Source organism: Pyxicephalus adspersus, chromosome 7 (assembly GCF_032062135.1).
Source record: "Pyxicephalus adspersus chromosome 7, UCB_Pads_2.0, whole genome shotgun sequence".
Lineage (NCBI taxonomy): Eukaryota > Metazoa > Chordata > Amphibia > Anura > Pyxicephalidae > Pyxicephalus > Pyxicephalus adspersus.
This window is the reverse complement of record NC_092864.1, coordinates 74,088,602-74,111,611: the sequence shown is the minus strand read 5'-3', so window position 1 is coordinate 74,111,611 and position 23,010 is coordinate 74,088,602. Positions and strand designations below refer to the sequence as shown.

General features: G+C 35.7%; 1 protein-coding gene across 1 annotated transcript in view; it reads left to right on the top strand.

The window, feature by feature from the left end:
* XYLT1 (xylosyltransferase 1) overlaps positions 1-22,758 on the top strand; it is an 86,073-nt gene extending 63,315 nt beyond the window's left edge. The window contains exons 9-10 of the mRNA XM_072419184.1: positions 3,917-4,250; positions 15,119-22,758. Coding sequence (XP_072275285.1) covers positions 3,917-4,250; positions 15,119-15,441 — 657 coding nt within the window. The 3' untranslated portion in view covers positions 15,442-22,758. The remainder of the gene's footprint in view (positions 1-3,916; positions 4,251-15,118) is intronic.
* The last annotated feature ends 252 nt before the right edge of the window (positions 22,759-23,010 follow it).

Sequence of the window (23,010 nt, the reverse complement as noted above, 5' to 3'; positions counted from 1 at the left end):
TAAGACATAAGTCCATCAAGTTCACCAGGGAAATAAACATATCCCATATCAGATATATTTTGGAGTTGGTTGTTAGTTACAAACTAATAGTACCTCTACTGCTAAACAGTACTGACTCTTATCCATATGGAACATGGCAATAAACCCTAAGATAAAAGTCTACAGTAATAATCTGCAATGAAAAGAACAACAAGGAATACGCAAGTAATGGTGAATTCCTCTCTTGCCTACAGTGCCTTGCTTACATCATTAAGTTACTTTAGGTTGACCTACAAAGGCAAAAGCAAGTAAGATGTTCATAATTCTAAATCTTCAGTTGGAGTTTTCCAAGAGGAAATGTTTTATATTTTTATATTATATTTGTACTATACCTATATTTCTATTCTACAAGGGGATGTTTACTGTTCTATTTCTCTATTTCATATAGAATCCCTTCAAACCATGAAATGTATCCCCACCTTTAGGTTTTAAAATGTATCAATTCTTATTTCATTGAATTAGTCTAACCAATATTAATAAGTCTCAGAAAGACTTTCCACCATTTTGAAGATTAATTGGCAACCATCTCATTTGGTTTTTGTTTTGATTTTTGGATCAACCATTTATATCTAGAATAATAAGCAAACTGTTGTTTTATTTATTCTTCATAATACAACTAAAAACTCAGGTCACACTTAGTATGGCCTTATTTATAAACCATGTCTTCTACTACAGATGCAGATGTTTTATTCATGCAATTTTATGTTTAACAAGTGACAGCCGAATATTTTTTACTGTATTTATTAATCCAGAAGTAGACAGTGGCTATTATCTATAGCCACGGACAGTAAACACTGTATATGTATACACAGATGCCGAACAGTTACATGCAGCAATAGCAACATCTGGAGTCTAAAGGTGTGTTCCTATTACTACCCAACACAGCATTATAGAATAGGATGTACATTATCATTTTGTAGTGTTTTTGGTGTGCAAGAAGTGTTATAAATATAAGTGATGTGGTCCATTAAAATTAATTGTTATGTTTCAATATATATATATATGCACAATACAGATGACAATTGGCATACATAACAAGTGCAAATGATGACACAGGAAAAATAAGAGGTCCTACCATATCAAGCTCTCAGAGATGGGGGAGATTGGTATACAAGTATTAGGCTTGGTACACACAAGCAATAATTATCGTTTGAAAATGAACAATGAACGATTATTCCTGATTATTTTAAACAAATATATTGTGCACAATTCTGTACGTGCTGTAATGATAATGATCGTTCAAATATAATCCACCATTAATGTACACACTGGATACGATGCAGGAAGTGGCATGTACAGGAGAAAGTGTATAACAGAACAATCAACGATTACTGATTGACCGTACACATAAAAGACTACGAACGATCGTCGCCCAATCAGATCCACAGGGACGGCCGTTCATTTCCAGAGAGATTCTTCCTTCATCGGCGTCGTTGACCAGTCGTTGTGCACTTTTTTTGTTAACAATTATCGATCTGTCTATGATCGTTCGTTACCAGTGACAATTATTACATGTTTGTACACAGCCTTATGGGAAATTGTGGCTGATTAGTAGTACTCAAGAGAGAAAGAAAGATGGGTAATAGAGTCTGAAGTAGGAGTTGGTAGTAGCAAGCCTATCGGGATGATGGAGGACATTCCAGAGATTAGGATCATCCCCAAGTCTTGGAGCTCAGCGTAGTAAGAGGTTAGGAAGTGGTCAAGTGACTGGTCTTTGGAGAGCAGTATAAGCGGTTAGGGTGTATTTATGTATAAATTGGAAATGTAGGTTGGATAGTAGCTGTGAAATGATTTAAAGACAAAACATAGTAGCTTGAATTCTGAGATAAAATTGAAGGATTCAAAGAGAGTGACAGTAAATAAAGAGTAATGTAAATAATATAATAACCTAGCTGCAACAATAATAGATTGTGGAGGGTAGAGCCCGGTATCAAAAGTCATCAAGAAGTAAGCAGTTCAATCCAGCTTCAAATGTTTACATAAGAAATACAAACCTCTAGCTCTATTGTGCCTAGTTCTGGAAGAATTACTTTGTTTCTTTGCTTTTGAGGGTGTTAATGACCCAATCAGGGAAAGGAAGATTCATTAAGTTTTTAAAAGTAGAGAAGGTGATGACTTTACCTGAATATTGTATGGCTGCCCATTTGAAAAATAGTCTATCTTCAGGAACAAAGGTGTCTTTGACTGCGGCTGTCCTGCTTTGAAATTAACACTTAACCTTTTCATTCCTAAACCTCTGACATTTCAAATAAATATATAATTAAACAGGTTTTCTATTTTTTGCTCCAAATACCTACCCTCTCCATACTCCCAAGCTACCCAGTTTGTCTGGAGTCTAGTAAAATAACTGTATAGCCTGCTATGAATGTCTCATCTTCCCTACAACGCCGCCCTTCAGTCTGAGTGCTGTCATATGTAGTCAGTGGTAGGGTTAGAGGGGGTCATTGGCACATTGGTGTAAATTTATTTAAGGCATTTATTGTATGGTCCATGGAAATCTGGATGTTTTTCAATGTACTATGGAATGTATTTTTGTAGTTTATATATATATATTACCATGTTTACCCTTTTTTCTGGTTGGATAAATGTAAAATATACTTTATATAAATAATGTATTGAATGTATATATTTTATTACTTGCAATCAGTATATGGTATGTGGAGGAAAGAAAAACAAATGTATTTGGTTTATGAAAGTGACTAAGCTGTAAGCTGCAGAAGGAAAGTTTGAAGTTATAATTTCTTTGGTTACTTTGTTTATTTTGTAATTTCATTTAGTTAGATTGGAGTTATCAATAAATGTAATACAAGGGCAAAAGATGTGTTAGTGTTTGGGAAAACCAGACATTGTGGTACAGCCAGTTTAATGTATTCTACTGTACATGCTGACCTCTATTGACTTTGCTGAGTGTTTAATCGATGCTAGTCAAGGTTAAATTGTATCACAAGTAATCTAATGACAGCTTGTATCTAAAAATACATAGTTTACCATGGGGACCATAGCTGTTTACATGTTATGTTCAAATTCTTATTTTTCCATTATCCTTTTAATCCATTATCAAGTCTTATTCATGAAAAGAATATATTGGGAATATCTCTTTGGGAGTTATTTGGACTGGTGATTGACAAGATCTTCTGCTTCTACAGTATGTACTTCTAACGTAATTGATGTATTTTATAAATACATATGAGAGATAAAATATATTTTATTAAAGATATTAAAGTGTGGATGAAAAATAAATAAAAAATTTAAATAAAATTTGACATTCTATAAATAGTCATTATTGTTTGTAGTGCTTACCGTGTGAATGGCTGTTTTGGGAGTATTTCTCCCTAAATTGTTGAGACTTCTGTTGTATAAGCCATTTACTGCAACTATTCAGTGCCAGCATTAGAGTTGAAAGTATCTAAAAGCAGCCAAAAGATGAACATAAAAAGCATATCCAGATTGGCTGTTATGGCCAATTCAAATACATCTTTCAGATCTTTTCATGGAGGCCACGGAGACTCCTAAGATGCTTTCCAAACTGCACCCATCACCCCTGTTTTCACTGCCATAGTTCCTAATACTAGTCTATGTTTCTAAACACAATTAAAATGGTTTTTGCTGCATTTATTTACTGTGCACATTCAACAGAAAAATAACAAACCATATTCTGCAGTTGCCAGCTGGTATAATAAATCATTTTGTATTTGAAAAAATGCATACAGAAATTACTTTTCTTATCTTATGGATGGACCACCACACTTCTGCGAATGCCAGACTTATTTTAACTGGTGTATACTTGAAATTATTTTCTGTGATACCACGTTAGTTATCTACTGTTTTTATTTTTTTGTCTTGAAATTTAATTACATTTTACTACTTTGTATTTTAGGCTGGAACTGAATGGGATGCAAAAGAAAGAATATTCCGTAATTTTGGCGGAATCATGGGGCCTATGGATGAGCCAACTACAATGCAGAAGTGGGGAAAAGGACCCAATATAACAGTCACTGTGGTGTGGATTGATCCTGTAAACGTCATCGCTGCTACATATGACATTTTAATTGAATCCACAGCAGAGTTTACTCATTATAAACCACCTCTTAACTTGCCTCTGAGACCAGGCATCTGGACAATTCGTGTTCTTCATCACTGGGTCCCTGTAGCTGAAACAAGATTTTTAATATCTCCCTTGACCTTTTCAAATCGTCAGCCAATCAAAAGTGGTAAGTGTTGTATCTATTACAGCTTATGTTTTGGGGAAAAAACTTTTCATTGTAAATATTTAAATGATTACAGATATCCCAGTCTGTTATTCTAGTAGTGTTAGGTTACGTACACACGTGCAATTATTGTCCTTGAGAAACGAACAACCAATGACATATCACTGATTGTTCACAATTATTTTGAATGATCCTATAGTACACGATTTTGTACATGCTGTAACGATACGATCGTGCAAAGATAATTGTACATACACTAGATACGATTGTTTGAACGATGCAGGAAGTGACATACAGGGCATAACGGTTCAAAATTTTAAAAAGAATGTGTGTATGAACTATCAACCATTTTACCAACGAACGTTCATCCTGAAGACTGTTCACTTACCTCTCTCTGCAATCTGCCGTTCCAAATGTTCTGTATGTGCTAAGAGAGGAGCAAGATGAACATGACGTGCAAGGACAAGTTGTGAAGAAGTGCAGGGTGTGATATAAAGATATAAAATTAAATAGAAAGACTTCTCCTTTCTTAGGCACACAATAAAACTTTTACTGCTAGTCCAGTTTTTTAAATACAATTGTCCACAGACAACTCTCTGACCCTGGAATGATTGCTTTGTGGTGCAGTTGCCCTTTAGAACGCATGTGTAACTTTTTAAGTTTTTTAGAATTATTAATACCTTTATCATAATTAATTACTTACTATACTATATTTATTTACTATTTTGTTAAAGTTGAACCCCTGTCCTCGGCTTTATATTTTGCTGAAGCTTAGCAAGAGGGTTCTTCCTGGGGATCTACAGCTTCAGCTGTGAGTTGTAGTCCTTCCAAACTAATAGGGATTCTCAACAATCTCCTTTTAATTGGGAGCCTTCTGAATGCCCTAGATCAGGGGTAGGCAAAGCCTAGCCAGTAGTCCGTTCCTGCCTGGTTGATCCGGCCTAATTCCGTCTGGCATTGGTCGGCAACACGCGGCTCTTGTGCCTCCTTATTATGCCTCCCTTCCCTATTTACCGGGACGGCCGGCGTTAACACCACTGCCGCTGGGGTAATGGGACATTCCCTCTTCCCTGTATGCATTGCGAAGGAGAGGGATTTCCCCTCAGGGGTGTTTTTGGTGGGGGGCCGAGCCATCAGCGTGGGACTCGAGAGAGAGTCTGGCCTAGTGTGCTTTCTTGACTTCCTAAAATGGCCTAGTAGCCAAAAAAGTTTGCTCTAGATGTAAACAAGTACAGGCTATTGTAAGCGATATAATCTTTTAACAACATTTAGATTTAATAATCAACTAAAGAGTTTTTTTTTTTTGGTACTATAGGTAATGACTACCTTCAATATCACAAAATATGTAAAGTTACAACCAAAGTAGTTTCTATTCCAGCATAAGTGTTTGTATTTTATTCTGGTTTATTAGGCCCAGTGTATTAAAATAACAGTTATCCTTAATGGAAAAAAAAGTTATTGCTTACAAGATATCTAAAATTAGGTCACATTTGGAACACTTAAAATTAGGATCAATGTGTTCTGTGCATCCTCTGTAGGTTCTGTAAATACTGCAACATTGTGAACTAGTTGTATCAAGGTATTTTGAATAACTCATATAACTTAATAAAAACTATTATTTTGCATTATATCAGACAAGCACTTAATTATGCAAACAGGTCTTTATAAAAGTTTTAAAACACATAAATTATTCATATATTGCTTTCATGCCAGGGAAAGCAGAAAGGCCTTAATTTGCATAATGGTGTTAACTACAAATTTAGTCACTGGTTTAGCCTCCCTGATTTCTGTCACATTATTTTGGCTCAGGTGGTAATTGTCTCAAGCTGACCTTGATGTTTAAAATACTATGTTGTACTGATAAAGCATTTACAGTTGTCATACCCTCAGGCATGTATATAATAAAGTATGCATCTTTAATTTAAGAGTTATATGTGCACTTGATTAGCATATACATTATTGTGTAGGATCTATTTATATATAACAGTCTTAAAGTTTACTTTAATGAGCAGAAGGCTGGCAAATGACCTGTTTTGGAAAGCTACATACAAGTCCACATATAGGTGTAATTTTGTTTTAAATGTTTAAAAAAAAAATATATATATATATACCTGTAAATAGAAAGTAATGTATGAAGTCCACTTTTTTTACTTTTTTATTACACAGTTAGTTAGGTTGAAAAAAAAACATACGTCCATCAAGTTCCACCACTAGGGAAATAAACATATCCCAGATAAAAACTCCATTGACATCATCTTTGCTGATCCTATGACCAAACACATGTTCCCTGAATCAACATTCTCTGTTATTTTTACTTTAAAGCCTTAATCCCCAGTTATATTCTGTGCTTCTAGAAATCATCCAGCTTTTTCTTAAAGCAATCTATAGTAGTTACTGAAACTACTTCCTGAGGGAGCCGATTCCACATTTTCACAGACCTTTGAAAGTGACAGGACCTGGAAATGTTCTGAATATGGGGGGTAAATGAGAGGGCCGAGTCAAAGGTGACACCAAGACAGCTTTTTATTATATTTCCTTTCACAAATTAAATAATCCTAATTATAGTATCAGCAATGTGTATCCACAAGCATGTCCTTGTGCTTTTGTGCTTGATTTAGTTGTAATGTTGATGATGACATGTACAAAATATTTCCTTCTGATCTTTTTCATTTAGAAAGTGATTGGAGTTTTGGCCAGGTTTGATCAATCATTTGTACACAAAACACCCAACTTCTGTACTTGTGTACTTTATTTACATGTCCAAAGTGTGTCAAGTCTGATTGAAGACTGAAGAAAGCAATATGATACAAAGGGCCTGATTTATGAAAGTTCCCCAAGGCTGGAGAGGATACACTTTTATCAGTGAACCTGGGTGATCCGGCAAACCTGGATTGGGAATCTTTAATAAATCAGGTCCGTAAAATTAGCTATTTAATTTTTTTCAGATTAATTAGGATTTGATTGTTTTAAAGGAGCGGACGTAAACTTAGGAGTTGGGCAACAAGCAGACAAGCCAACACACAGGACACTGTTCCATTGTAGTCTCTACAGTGAAATGGTGACATTTACCAATACTACATATTGCAGCTAACCACAAGAATTGTGTACAAATAATCTACACAGTATATGGGGTGTGCATATTGCAGAGATAAATAATACATAAAAAAATATATAAACAAAGTAAAAGGAAAGCTGTTAAAAAAAACCCTGCCCACTCTCCCATTGCAGGCTCCGATCTGTGATGGGAAAGTGGGTGGAGTTATGTCATGATGACGTCACTATGGGGGAGGTTTCTCCCCTGTGATTGACACCCGGCTCCCCGCACATGCACGGTCAGGAGCCGGAGATTTTAGTGGTCTGCGGGTCTGAAAAGGTTGGAGACCACTGCTCTAGGCAAACACAACTTCCAGTGACAAATATGTAGCAATCATAGCCGCTTTCTAATTTGTATTTTCATGCACTACTTGTCAAAAATGAACTGCTACATTATCCTGAAAGGTTTGCCCACTGCACAGATGTTTCTGTTTCACTTAAATATCCTTGGCCTTGCAGACTGTGCAGTTTAATCAAACATTACACATACAGGTGGGTTATTTGCATATAAATGTTGGTGCTAGGAACTAAGTACAGGTATTTCTATAGTTTGCATAAAAAGCAAACAAGTACCATGTAGATATAGAATAATGTTTTCAAAGATTGGAATGAGGATTTTCTACATTTTCCTGATATTTTCCTAGAATATCTAATAAACATTATAAAGTTTGCTGTGTAAAAGTTTTTAGAACAAACTTTAGGATAGGTGGATAAGTAATCTAAGAATGTATACAAAGAGGGAGGAGAGAAATACAGTTCAAGTGAATGTCTGTTCTATTTGGGAATTTCAGTTTGCATCATCTCTGGCACATATATATATATTGGGTATATCACCTTGCTTTAGGAACCCCAAAATATATATTAATTTAAGATTTGGCCAATATTACAAAAATAAGGATTTTACATTCACCATTGTTACAACGAACAAGAGAAACTTTTTGCATCTTTTTTGGAGGAAAAGAAGTTTAAGCTCCGGATAAGGAAGGCATTCTTCACTGTAAGGGTTGTGAAAATGTGGAATCGGCTCCCTAAGGAAGTAATTTCAGCAAGTTCTATAGATTGTAGAAGAATATAGTAGAATAGTAGATTATAGTAGAAAAAGCTAGATGATTTCTAGAAGCACAGAATATATATGGGTATTAAGGCTTTAAAGTAAAGATAACAGTGACTGTTGATCCAAGGAACATCCGATTGCCTCATGGAATCAGGAAGGAATTTTTTTTCCCCTGTTGAAGCAAATTGTACCAGGGTTTTTTTTTGCCTTCCTCTGGCCCAACTATGTCTATAGGGTTTTATATCTGGGATATGTTTATTTCCCTAGTGGTTGAACTTGATGGACTTATGTCTTTTTTCAACCTAGCTTACTATGTAACTGTATACCAAGCTAAGATAATAATGCTAATACCAAATACTACAACACAACATAAAATAGGCTTAGTGTTGCACATATGTGAAACAGATGTATTCCTTATCCTTATCCCTTGTTACGGTTTAGACACAAACAGACTAAATATAAACAAAGTTTGGTTTACATTGGACTTTGGTTGGATTTGCATTAACAGTTGTCAAAATACAGGGATTGTAAGGCAGAAATATAAGGTTATATTCGCAAAGTTGTTTGGCATTCCAAAATATTTTATTTGCAGCTAAAAGTACAGTTATCCTTTAAAACCGTTTACTAAAATTGCTTGGTAATATCATTGTATAATGCTAAAGAAACACTATGTCTGTATAGCCTAGATATTATTTTCTTTTTTTTTTTACAAAACATGTTAAATGTGCCCCTGCACGACTGTTCTGCTGTTGCTACATACTGGTGATAGTTAATTGTATCTCACAGAGTACATTTTTAATTTTTATTTATTTAATCAGTCTTGTTTTGTGTTCTGTGAGCATATTTGGGCCACTGCTGTGAGCTAATGTAGTACTAATCTTCCTTAACAGGAGTGCCAGCTGGCAAATATCCTTTAATAACAAAAGATTTAAAGGCTTTTTCTTTTATTCCTATTTTTTACTTAAACTGTTTAGGTGTTTATTTTTGATGCTGGATATGTCACAAAAATAGTTTTCCATAGTAATTTTTTTCTAGGGTGACATAAATCATGTTAAAAAGGGATTGACATTGCTGAAAGGATTACCATCCTGCAACTTCCCTGGCTGTGTTCACTACATAGCGAATTGTTGGAACAAGTATGCAGCCAAAGAAGGCAGAACTGACTTTCATACCTGTTTAATGTCAGTAACTCACTTTTTAAACCACTTTTTCACTATCCTCCCTTCATATTTTGGGACCTCAAGAATTAAGAAAAAATTAGGTATCCTGGGAGGGTAAAGAAACATGTTATGAAAAAAAACATGGGGCCTGCCATTATGTAATATCTCTTTTCTAAGAATGTTTGTCCCCAGCCTGTCTTGCTATATCCTGGTACCAGAATTTGTACTTTTTTCCCCCCTAGGCCAGCTACCTTGTGAAGCCCTCTTACCCCCAACTGCCTTGAAAGAAGTTTCTTATTACTATGTTTAGACTGAAGGTGGGGATGTGGTGTGGTCACCACCAGGAAACTGCTGCTTTAGGAAAGACGTTACATGTAGCTTCTCGTAGTGGCAGCTCTATAGAGGTCAAATGAGAGTTGCATCGGGTGCTTCAGAACTGCAGACATCCGCCAGCTGCTAAATGTGTAGATTCTAACTCTGCAGCGCTGCGGGGAGTCGTGCAAGATCGCTGGATCCCAAGGCCAGTCTGATGGGGGAGATAGTACTGAAGGAAAGTGAGAGAGAAAATGAGAATGGAAGAGAGTAAGAGAAAAAGAGAGAGTGAAGGAGAGAGAAAAAAGAGGGAACGAGACGGGTAGAGAAACAGAGAGAGAGAAAGGAATAAAATCAGCTCACTTACCAGCGATCGTTCCTAATGATAGAGATCGAGCACTGTACCTGGTAGAACAAAGCGTGTGAAAGGTCTGAGTGCACCATTTAGTGGCCATACCGCCTTGGGCCATGGCCTGAGTGGCCTTTTCAGAAATCCGGCCTTCATATCCTAAGTAATTTAGATAAGGATTTGATTTGAATGCTGCCTGTATTTGAGTCCTATTGAAGGACAATGGTTTGTAGGACTATTTCATTTCTGCTGCATGAAACAAGTGTGAAGTTTTGATTGATACATGAGTAAATTCTTACAACTAAAAGGAAGATTATAACTGAAATGCCCATCAAGCCTTTGCTAAATAGACCTCTAAATGTGTCACTTGCAGGCAATTATATCAAAGAAATTATTTTCCCAGAGAAAAAAAACCCTTTCAGACTTGCAGTTAAAAACTGCACTATTAGCCACTACCAACTACCCCTCTTTATTGTTCTGGCTCAATCATTGTGTCTTGCAGTTAGAATTGTGGTTGCAGTTTGCAGGTTAAAGTGAAATGTTATCAGACGATGATCCATAAAAGTAAGCAACTGCAACTACATTAAACCTTTTTCAGACTGCTACTGATGGTAGTACATTTCTTATATAAGCTTTAATTTTATTATAATTCTTTTTCATTGTAACTACAGCCTCTTGGGCAATGTCTTATATGTCTTGGGCAATGTATATCTTATATGCACTTATAAAATGTTTATAAAAGGCTGTTAGTGACTCAAGTTGAGTAAGCGAATGTCTCTATTCCCGGTCTAATTACTACTGATATCTGATATTCTGTCTTTGGGAAAAAAAAAGCCTAGGTGGTGTCATTGGATGGCTATGTGGCACTGCCCGTCTGGCAGACACATCGAATTCTTGGACATACTGTGCTATCTTGAATCAAACACACACTTCATTTTCTGCTGGAGGCTACACTGAATAAATCCTTTCTGTGCTTTCGATGATGTGTATCTTGGAAAGCCTGCAAATTTGTCAGTTTAACGTTAACTAAAAATAACTGGAGAATTGAAAGCATTAGTCTGAATGGCTGTGAGAACTCAGTATTCATATGCCAGATACATTTGTAGAAGTATGTGAAGGCTTATGTGTGTGTGTCATGTTGAATTTTGACAATGTGCCTCTATTTCTGCAAAGGCTCTATGTATTTTGCACTGTATCAGACCACTTTTCATTGAGTGAGCAAAAAAAGGTGATTTTAGGGATGAGCGAACACCTGGAAGTTCAGGTTTGCCGGGTTCGGACGAACTTCGGCTTGAATGTCGGGTTCGGGTCAGGGTACCCAAAATCGTAAAGTTTGGTACAGACCTGAACTTTACAGTTCGGTTTGCTCAACACTAAAATTAATGGTTAGTGGGTAGGGATGAGCGAACACCTGGAAGTTCGGGTCCGCCGGGTTCGGCTGAACTTCTACTCAAAGTTTGGGTCCGGGTACCCAAAATCGTAAAGTTCGGATTTTTTAAAGAACTTTATTGTTCGGGTTCGCTCAACACTGCGATTTTACAATTTTTTTTTTTATCCAGCCAAACATCAAGAATAGATAGGTAAATATCCAGTGGGACCACTTTGTGGTTGGGTGTGCAGACTAAGGAATGCAAGTGTCAATATTTCACCTTATTAGTCCTTAAATAATATAAAAATCTGTCAGGTGGGTTATCACTTACCGTATTACCTTCCTGTAAAATTTAGGGTGGACTAACAATTATTAGGGTTTTGGGACTATTAGGCCTTTATAATCTACCAGTTAAGCCATACAATGTATTACATATCTTAATCAAATCTTTATTACATATCTTATTTGAGATAGTTTAGACACAGTTCCGCCAACATTAGGTTTCCGTTACTCTCTGTGCAAAGAAGTGTGAGATACTGGAATGGTGCTGTAACAATCTCATTAAAACGGGAAGCTGGAGTAACCACACTATGCTTCTGGTCCAAAGACAGGCTAAAAAGGAAAGAGCTATATGATGTTGGATGTTCTGCAACCAGTAAGTTTAGCTCTGCAATACGTGCAACATTTTCTAATGCACTCTGAGAGAAGCTTTTAGTGTGCAGTCAAGTCAGAGGCCCTAATTTAATAAAGTTCTCCAAGGCTGGAGAGAATACACTTTCATCGGTCAAGCTGGGTAATCCAGCAAATCTGGAATGGATTTCCTAAAAGTCATTAGCTTTTTGTTAGCAAATGTTTTTAATCCTTGACCAGGTCCATTCCAGGTTTACTGTATCACTCAGCCTCACAGATGAAATTGTATAAATACAGCTTGTAACATTTACAACATGTTGTTGCTATTAATTTAACTGCACAAAATGAAAATCTGTGTGTTGAAAAACAATGTTTAAAAAGTGAAAAAGCAAATTTTTGAAATTAGACAACTTCCCACTCATCTTAAGGCATATTTATGAAATTTAGTGTAACATAAAAGCTTACTCCATCCCAACATGAAAATCAGACTGTGAGGAGTCTATATACATACAGCATTTGTTGTTTTGGTTACTGGCAGGCTTTTCTGTATATGTCTTAAGAAAAAACATTTCAGTTTCCCTTGCTCTGACCATGGATGAATTTAGCATACATTTATACCTTAATATTAATACAAAAAATGGAATATTAAATTATTCATACATAGGGCCTTTCTGAGGCTGGAAAAGATACACTTTTGTCAGTGAAGCTGGGTGATCCAGCAAACCTGGAATAGATTTCTTGAAAGTAATTTGTTAAACTGTTTTCATTCCTAGACCAGATACATTCTAGGTTTAATAAATCAGGCCCATACTGTTTAGATATTAGTGACAAGAGGAAAATATGTAGGGAGGTAATAACATGACAACAGTAGAAAGAAATGTGTTGTTTACACCTGCAGTGAAGATTAGCATTTCAGAATGTAATTGCCCCTTTATTTTTTAACATTTCTATTAATTGTATGTCATTTATTTTGCGTCATGCAACATATTTTTTGTTGGCAATTGCTGAGAGCAAAATGCAGTCTTAACAACGACAGAACACATATTGATGGCCTCCCATATTGAATTGGACAAATCTTTATAAAGTATAATATTAAAGAAGGATCATGTGGCAGAACATTTTGATTTTGATGGACCCAGGATACTCTTTAACCGGATATGTCCTGAAAAAACATTTGATAAGGTGCCAACTTAAACCACATTTTACAGTCATATCCAGACGTAGCTGATTTCTTTGAATTCTTCATTATTGATTCATTTCTGCTGGAAGACTGGTTGTTACTCACCCTAGTACCTCTATCCTTGTAAGGTCCCCTCTACCTTCTCCAAGAAAGTGCACTTTGCAGGCCCCTAGAAAGCGCACCAGGAACTGTGCATTGTTTACACAATTATTAGAGCCTGAACATCTGCACTGCACTTGCCTTGGTCATAGTATGGTTCTGTACATGTTGCTCTAATGCAAACTCTTAGACCTGGATACCCATATGAAACTGTCCATCTCTAACAGATACATAGTAGGTTAGGTTGAAAAAAGACATAAGTCCATCAAGTTCAACCACTAGGGAAATAAACATATCCCAGAGATAAAACCCTGTAAGACATAGTTGGTCCAGAAGAAGGCTCTGTTATCTTTACTTTAAAGCCTTAATCCCCAGTTATATTCTATGCTAATAGAAATCTTCTAGCATTTTCTTAAAGCAATCTATGGTAGTTGCTGAAACTACTTCCTGAGGGAGCCGATTCCACATTTTCACAGACCTTACAGTGAAGAATCCCTTCCTTATCCGGAGCTTAAACTTCTTTTCCTCCAGAGGCAGAGTGCCCTCTTGTTCTTTGTAATGATCTCAAAGTGAATTTTGGGGAAGAGAGTTCTCTATATGGACTATTTATATATTTATGGAGGGTGATCATACCCCCCTTATACGTCTCTTCTCAAGGGAGAATAGATTCAGTTCAGCTAATCTCCCCTCATAGCGGAGCTCCTCTATTCCTTTTATTCGTTTAGTTTCCCTTCTCTTTCTAATTCAACAATGTCCTGCAGTCTATCCCTCTTTTAATACAAGAAAGTACTTTTATTGTAGCTTGGCATTGTATGCTGTTATTAAGTCTATGATCTACCAGAACCCCCAGATCCTTTTCCATTTCTGACTCCCCCAAATGTATTCCTCCTATACAGTATGAAGCATGCATGTTGTTAGCCCCCAAGTGCATAACTTTACATTTATCTATATTAAATATGGATTATAGACATCCTGTATGGACTTAATTCTATTACATAGTTTGGTGTCATCTGCAAACACAGAAATTGTACTTTTAATCCCAAACTCTATATCATTTATAAAGATGTTACACAGTAAAGGTCCCAACACTGAACCCTGGGGTACACCACTAATAACCATTCAGAGTATGAATCATTAATTACAATTCTCTGGATGCGATCTTTAGGCCAGTTCTCTATCCATTTACAGATTTACTTTTCTAAACCTAATGACCCTAACTTGCATATTAACCATCTGTGGGGTACAGTGTCAAATGCTTTAGCAAAGTCCAAGTACACTATATCAACTGCTATACCATTGTCTACCTGTTTACTTACTTCCTCATAAAAAGAGAGTAACTTTGTTTGACAACTTCTGTCTTTCTTGAAGCCATGCTGACTATCACTTACAATATTATTTTATAGCAGAAACTCCTCTATGTGGTTTATTTATCAAACTCTCTTGGACCTTTCCAACTATGGACGTTAAACTAACGGGTCTGTAGTTACCTGGTAATGACTTTGCTCCCTTTTTGAAGATAGGAACCACACTGGAATGCACGTGCACATTAGACTGTTCTAGAAAACTGTTCCTTTAGAATAAATAAACTCATGCCTTTAACTAATTTGATGTTTTCTTTGTTTCAGATGAAGTTGGTAAGTTTCATGGAGGACCTTCAAAAAAAGCTTACATGGAGCAGAGTTTCCAAGGCCTGAATCCGGTATTAAATATACCAATTAACTCCATGCAAGTGGAACAAGCAAAGAAGAATGCAGCCCTTGTAGGTTCTAAACTGGAAAGCTGGGTTGACAGCTTAGCAAGCAACATCTGGTCGGCAGTGGACATCTGCACCACAGGACCATCATCCTGTCCAGTCATGCAGTCATGCTCCCAGACTGCATGGAGCTCACTTAGTCCTGATCCCAAATCAGAACTTGGTCTTATAAAACCCGATGGGAGATTGAGGTAGCATCTGGTGCACCCTTTAGTGGCATGGGATTTAAAAGGGAAAATAAACCATAGGTTTCATCAATCCACAAACAAATGAAAATTCTGAACAAATGAAAGGGTTTACTGCTTTGTGGAAGCAATGAGTCATTCATTGGCACAAGTGTATAGAAAAGTCCTTACTGGATGTCATTGTGGGTTTTTCCTTACATTTGGATTGATAGCACTTCCCTACAATTGGCAGAGCGCTGAAAAAGACGCTAATTAAGGGCTCATATGCGCAAAAATATAATGTATTATAAAGTTGTGAGAAGCCCCTTTGCACAAATGTCTTCTATATTTTTCTACTTCCATGTATTTTTGTGTTTGTCATTGTTATTGAGAAATATACTAACAAGGAGTTCGTCAAATGTCATTTGAGGAACATGGTTTCTTTATTGCAATGTAAGGGATTAAAGTGACAAATGGCCTTTTTTATGACTCCTGTGTTGCCAAAGAAAAGCAAAAAGGCATTGCAGACCGCCCTGGCAGCCAAAGAGTTATATGATATAACTTTTTCTCCCTGAGCTTCTTACTACTTGTAAGGTATATTGCGGTTCCCCATGTCAATTGTCAATCAATTACAAGTCAGCTTTTATTCATCTCATGCTATATTAATGAAAGCTAAGATTAGTTGGCATGGCTTGGAAGACTTGTTGGGTATTTGCATGGTGGTGTGTTAAGTATACCATCACATGCTATAATGCAGGAGACCTTTCCAAGGATAATATAAAATATTTTTGGCTGTCAGTGTCTACCCAGTGCAAGGGCACCTTTTTCAATGGTTGTAAATAAAACAAGAATCATAATTAAAATTTGTTCAGCATCTTAAATGGCAGCCTCCTAGGCTTGAAAGGGACGCATGCTTCATTTTTACAACCATTACATTTCTAAGCCACAATTTACTCATTTAAAGTAAGACCGCATAGGATGTATAAAGTGATATTTTCCCAGCTGATGACAGCATCAGAGATGCAACTGGATATAATTGGAGCAGTTGAAAAGTGAGCATTTCTCATTCAGAAGATTAAAGGAGCAGGGTCACTGTGTGGCCACATTTTAATCAGTATATAGGTTCTCAGTGGTTAAGGTATTTTCTCTGGGAGCTCTTTGTGGATTACACTAGCTGGCTGTGAAGTTGCAGTGTACACAATTGTGGTTTCTGTAACATGTTGCGCCATTTTTCTGAAAACAACTTTTACTGTCCAAGGGAAACCAAATTAAACTGTGGAATACAGTAGTGTTTGGTGCTTCATAGCGCTAATGCTGCTAATTAAACTGAAGTCATTTAGGAAATTAGTTTCATTTGTAACATTTCCATATTTTCTGAATGCTTATGAGCAGGCACACCAGCAAACCTAACTGGGCTTGTTGGTAGATAAAAACCATTAAAATGTTTTTCCATTTATGGGATTTACTGGGTATATTGTATTAGCAAGGACCAAAGAGAAACATGTCTTCCTTTTTCCCACGTAAAATCCTTTCCTGTACACAGCTTCTCCGATAAGAAAGAGCTTCCAGCACATAGACATTTAACTCTTCTCCACCAGAAAAGTGGCTCTACTTTGTCTAGTAGCTCTTTGGCAGCCATTGATATCTTGTGTCTATGAAAGTCTATACAATGCCAGCAGAAACACCCTTTTATTAGTACAATATTATTTTTAACCTTCCATGATATGTTGTTACATCACACAGGTTGGATTCCCTTTTTTCCCTAGAAATGTTTTTCTGTTTTCATGTTAATCAATTATCATGATCTCACAACTCCTACAAATGATCCTGAGAATTCTGTAGTGTTAGCTGTGCTAACACCTAAAAACCAGAGTTACAGCAATGCAGTGCTGCCACTTCTGGCAAAGTAGTAACATATAAGTAGTAATGTATGTATTCTAGATATTTATTATTTATATTTTTAGTCAGTGACTAATTAGCAAGTGCTGCTTTTGCAGCTTAATGTTTATCTTACTAACTACAGCTGCCTTTCTTCAGTGAAGGCGGGGCGCTTTGCATTTAATATTTTACCCTCTAGAATAGAATGTCAGTTGGTTTTGCTTTGATGTAATCGAGCCATTGATTCACATTTTTCATAATACTTTGTTATTTAATGTTTTCTTCTTTACCTTAATTATTCTGGTATATTTGATTAGGACACATACCTCCAATGAATATCCACAAATGACTTTGGGTTTAGTCTTAATTCTGACTGCCAAGATCCCTGTAGATATGCTGCTACAGTTAATCCTTTGCACGGGTCAACTAGGATAAAACTTGATTTTAGATACAAAAGTGACTACAATCTAAGTACACCCCTATATTAACCTTTTCAGGCTTATTTATTAAAGCAGAGCAAATGTAAAAAAAAAAAAGTTCAGTAGCTTACAGATTGTAGATTAATGGAACCAAACTAAAAAATAGAACTTTCATTAATGTAATAAGTTACAAAACAGTTTACTGGTCATTGCTTGACTACAGTGTTTAGTCTAAAACATAACAGCTGTAGGGGTTCATTTTGGAGGCTTCAACTATTTGATTTTCTAAGCAGTTGTTATGTGTATTTAAATATTTTATGGAGAGCGAATATGTGCTTTTGTAATAAAATAAATTCTTGCTAAAAATGTACTTGTCATTAAGAACAAATTTCTTCCCATGCTGAACTCATATAGGAGGCTGCATGTAACATCCCAGGCAAAGGTCGACATACTACTACTACTACTACTAAAGCCAAGCCCTATATGTTAGTCCATGATGGATTCTTTTTATGTTTAGTACGGAGCCATGGAATAAAAAATAGGCTAAAAAACTGCAGTGTCAAAATGTATGTAGCTAATACCAGAACCCGGTGCACATGGAAGATTTCATTTTAAGACATGGCATAGTCTGACAGTAAGGCGCAGCTAGGAAAACATTCAGCACAAAGCATATTCAACATAAGCTTACAATAGAAAGAAAAGAGAAATTAAGCAAAGAGTACATTGCTAACATACAACAGCATGAGCTAAGCTCATCCTAGGTAGCATTGTGGGTCTGTATAATTCACAATCACCACTGATTAAGGTTGGTTCCACACTATAATAAGCATTATTATAACTGACAACCTCAAACTCCCAGTCTAGCTAATTGCACAAATCTTTGAGAAAAAGCCTCGCGTTTGAGCATTTAGGTGGTGAAATTCATCTTCATTTTAGAACTTCTATACAGACATTATAACGCGTCATAGACAAGTTAGGAAGGCAGTGTTCTTTACTTCCTCTTTTTGATCCCCCTTTGTAATGTTTTTGTAATGTAATTGATCAAAAAACTTTTTTGTTAGGCAAGATATGAGTTTGGTATGAATAAAAAGATTTATCATTGTAAGATTGTAAGAATCTACAATATTTGAACTTAAAAAAACTATATTGGTCAAATGTATGATTAACCCCCTGGGTGTAGGTTTTGTATCCACTGGCACTGCAAAACGTTAAACATTGCAGTAGGTAAAATTGTCTTGGCAGTGCATAAGTTTGTAAAATAATATTGAATACTAGATAGCCAGATTATTGAAATTCTTCAGTAGTTAACATACACTCCTTTTTTTAAGCACTGCCTAGGCACAAGCAGTAAGGACCCATAATGCAAGTACACAGAAGATTCTATAAGTATTTTCATTGTTTCCTAATTACTAGGGTCATCAGTATGCGGCATTTCACTGTACTTAACATGGCTAATAACGAATGGGATAAATGAAAATGTGATGGTATGCGTACGTTGTTGAATGTTTACCAGTTGGAGTTCATTTGTAAACATCTGATATTGTTTCAACTTGTGCTGTAAGTGTAGTGTACAAGCTGCATTCATTTCCCCAAGGGTGCTACCACCAGTGCTACCTCTCAACATTCTCAAACAGAAGAAGTCCTGCATTAACTTACATTGATTTGAATGTATAAACTATGCAAACTGTATCCTGTTTCTTCACCTTATTCACCTTTATCATGGAAAAGCTTGGAAGATTTAAAAGTTACCTTGCCTTTTAAACAGCAAGATTCTGTATAGGCTTCTCTGATAACAGAGCGAATATGTTTGGCGCTGTTCAGAGTGCTATATTTGTACATTGTAATAATGTCATTTTTTAAAATCTTGAATATTCTGTGGTTGTTATATTGCTATACCCATCACTATCTCAAACATTTGTTGTCCTATGGGAGTTAAAGCAGGATTCTAGCTGAGCAGGTATCTGTACAGATGAAATACATCCAAGTAAACTGTTTTGTTTGTCAAAACATTTTCTTCACAATCCTTTTTAGGTTAGTGACTCTGCTACTCAAAGTTTGCATTCATGCAGCTTTCAGGTCTCATCTGTGCACCCTATCCTGAGTCTGATAAAAGCCTCCTCTATAACCTTTCATTATATAATATTTGATAGTTGAAGTACTTTGTAGTGCAATGGAGCCAGATGGGGCTACACGGCGGGTATTCCCTCTTTCAGTCTTGGAAATTTAAAAAAAAAATCTAACCTAATGGTAAATAATTATTCAATCATTTGTTAAAAGCTGGTTTGATGTGGGTTACTGCCTGTAACTTGCCTTATTGATAGGCAAAATGTGCCATGCTTTGAAGATATTCTAGAAAATAATTCTGCACAAATATAGGGAAATGTAAAGTTAAAGAACAAAGTACAGTAACTCACAGCAATCAGTTAAAATTCCTATTTCTTCAGTGATAGTTCAGTGAATTTGTTGCTGTATGTTACTGTTTTTTACGCCTAATAATTGTTTATGGAGAGTTTTCTTTTATAATGCTGGTAATATACAACACATTTTAGGAGTGGGGGAAGGAGTGACCTCTATCTCTAGTTTAGAATGTTCTGAATACTAAATTCTATCACTTTGCAGATTAGCAATTCCAATTCCAAATAAGTCATTCTTGATTTTTGGCTCCTACCTACATTGTAATTTAAAGGAAACGTCATATCCATTAGGCTCAGCTAAAAGTTTGTTAAACACGTTTGAGATTGGGACAAGTTGTGATCTGAAATATCCCTAATAATTACATGTCTCAAAGATGTAAACGTTTATTTGGCAGAATTATTGGTTATTTTGGTAATGGCCCAACACAAAATGTGCTTTTTATTTTTCTGAGTCTGAAAAGGTTTATACAAAAGACTGTCCTAGGTTTTACCAGTCTACATTAGAGTGAAATTTAATGGTTCTTTATAAATTTTGTTTTACTTATTATAGAGTGGACAAAACAATCATGCCATAACAAATATATATTTTGCAATAAGGTTTTAATTCCAATTTGGGCACACAAATAAATGTATTACCTCCTCTTTCGTCCACTCAGAAAGAATGCCATGGAAATGTAACTTTCCCGAATTCTGAAAGTAAACAACTGTTTTCCTAATTTCTAAATAATTCTATTGAATTATATAGTTCTTTAAACCATTTGTCCCTGGTTCATCATATTTTTTTTTGTGGGACAAAGGCTATAAGATTCACCCAGGCAGGTATTATGTTCACACAGTCAGGCAGCTCCTTGATGACGGCCACTGCCCCGTTCAGAAATAAACAAGGGTCCATGTGGTTCTGATTAGCGGGCAGTTATCGGGAGGTTGATACTAGTCACCTTTTTTCTGTATGTAAGCTGTGGGCTATAGCAGCCACAGTTAGGAAGGCGCAGCCTCTCCTCTCTGGACCAACCATAACCAGTTAGTCCCATATTAGTACACAATCCTTTATTATTTTGCTTTAATTCTGTTCTGGGCTTTCACAATTTGTGTCTATGGAACTTTAATGAAACTAGAGATTTCAATAAAGATTCTGTAATTATGTTTTGAACACAGATATATTTTTGCTGATACAATCTGTTTGGAGTTTATAATAATAGGATTTTATTAACTTTAAACAGGTTTAGCATGCCAATACAAGTCTATGAGAATTCACAACTCATTGTAGCAAGGCAATTAGGAAAGATTTAATGCAACTGTGAACTATCTCTAAAAATTGTTTCAGACCTAAATTGCAAAAGACTCAAATTGTTTATATTATTATAAATACCGTATATAATATTATTGACACAAGCCGGATGCCCTTCAACACAGACCCTAAACATTGTGTTCTGATACTTACCTTTCGTTTGCCTCCTAAGTAGCTACACATGCTGATACCCACAGGGAGAGTTAGTTTGCCCTATTTTTATTAAACGCATTTCCATGGTTCTAAGTTCTGCCCACTGGCTCCCTCCAAGGATTGACTGAAAGGCATAAGTGACACATGGGTACTCAGCGAAGGCACCCAGAGGGGGAAAAAAAGAGAAGTGCACAGTATACAATTTTTTAGTTTTAAAAAATATATTTTAAAAATATTGAAATAAACAAAATGATTATTTAGAAAAAAAAACATTGCTTATATAGGTAAAATAATTGTGGGGCTAAAAATTGCTAGCTGCCCGTTGATCCAATTAACCCTTAAACTATAGTATTTTAGGTCACTAAACCAGAGCAAGTATACAGATAATGGCATTTGGCCTTGTAAATCTACTGATCAGTAACTAAGAAATTGCTATTGCTAGTTGGTCAGTCAACCAACTTGCATTTGGAAACTGCTATAACACTTTATATTTTTGGTCATAGAATCTTGGTGAATCTGCTAACAGCTGTCTATAGTAAAACTTTCAACAAAGTATTTACAAAGGGAATGCAATTCCTAAGTAATTGTTTGGCTATATATATTTAAATGCCCATTTTTGTTTTTACAGATTCTCTTATGTTGTCTTCAACTATTAAAGGTGTTGATGTAATCAGATAAATTCTATTTTGTTACAAGTCATATTGTGCATTAAACTGTACAGTAATATTTTGTATTTCTATTGATTAAAATGTAAATATACGTGTTGTCAAAAACAGGAAAAAAAAAGATTCAAAATGGACACACTGAAAGATGTAGATATTTTGCTATTTATTAAAAAAAAGTATTTTATGATTCAAAGAAAAAAATGTCTTAAATCTGACCAGTCTTACAAACTTTGAAAAGTCTGACCTATTTCCTTGTAGTAGAATGTGATTTTTAACACTTATTGCACTACCCTAATGTTTTTTCTTTTAGCCTAACAAATTGTGCCTTAGCTGTTTTTTTGTCTAGGGAAGTTTTTTCTTTTTGTCGAACTTAAGGTATTTTTAAGAAAAATGGATGTACGGTAAAATTGTATCATACCAAAAAGCAGAAAAAAATACCCAGCTGCAGTTGTATATAAGTGCTTTATGTCATAATGTGTTTTCAAATGCAAAGTTTATCAAAATAAAGTGCAAAAAAATCTTGATCACAAACTGTGCCTTGTTTATTAAACTCCATATAAAGCTTTAGGTGATCTGTCTTCACTGCATTGTCAGTCTGCTGTGTATGTTTGTTTAAACTTTGATTTGTGCCATTTTGAATGGCAAGAAGGCAGTCTAATGCCAAATGGGATTGATGTGACATTTTACAAAAAAAATACAATAGTGTTTCTGTTTATTCTAAACATTTGGGAAAAAAGAGAAAAATAGGTGGTTCCTTTTGGTTATATGGTGAATGATTTTTTG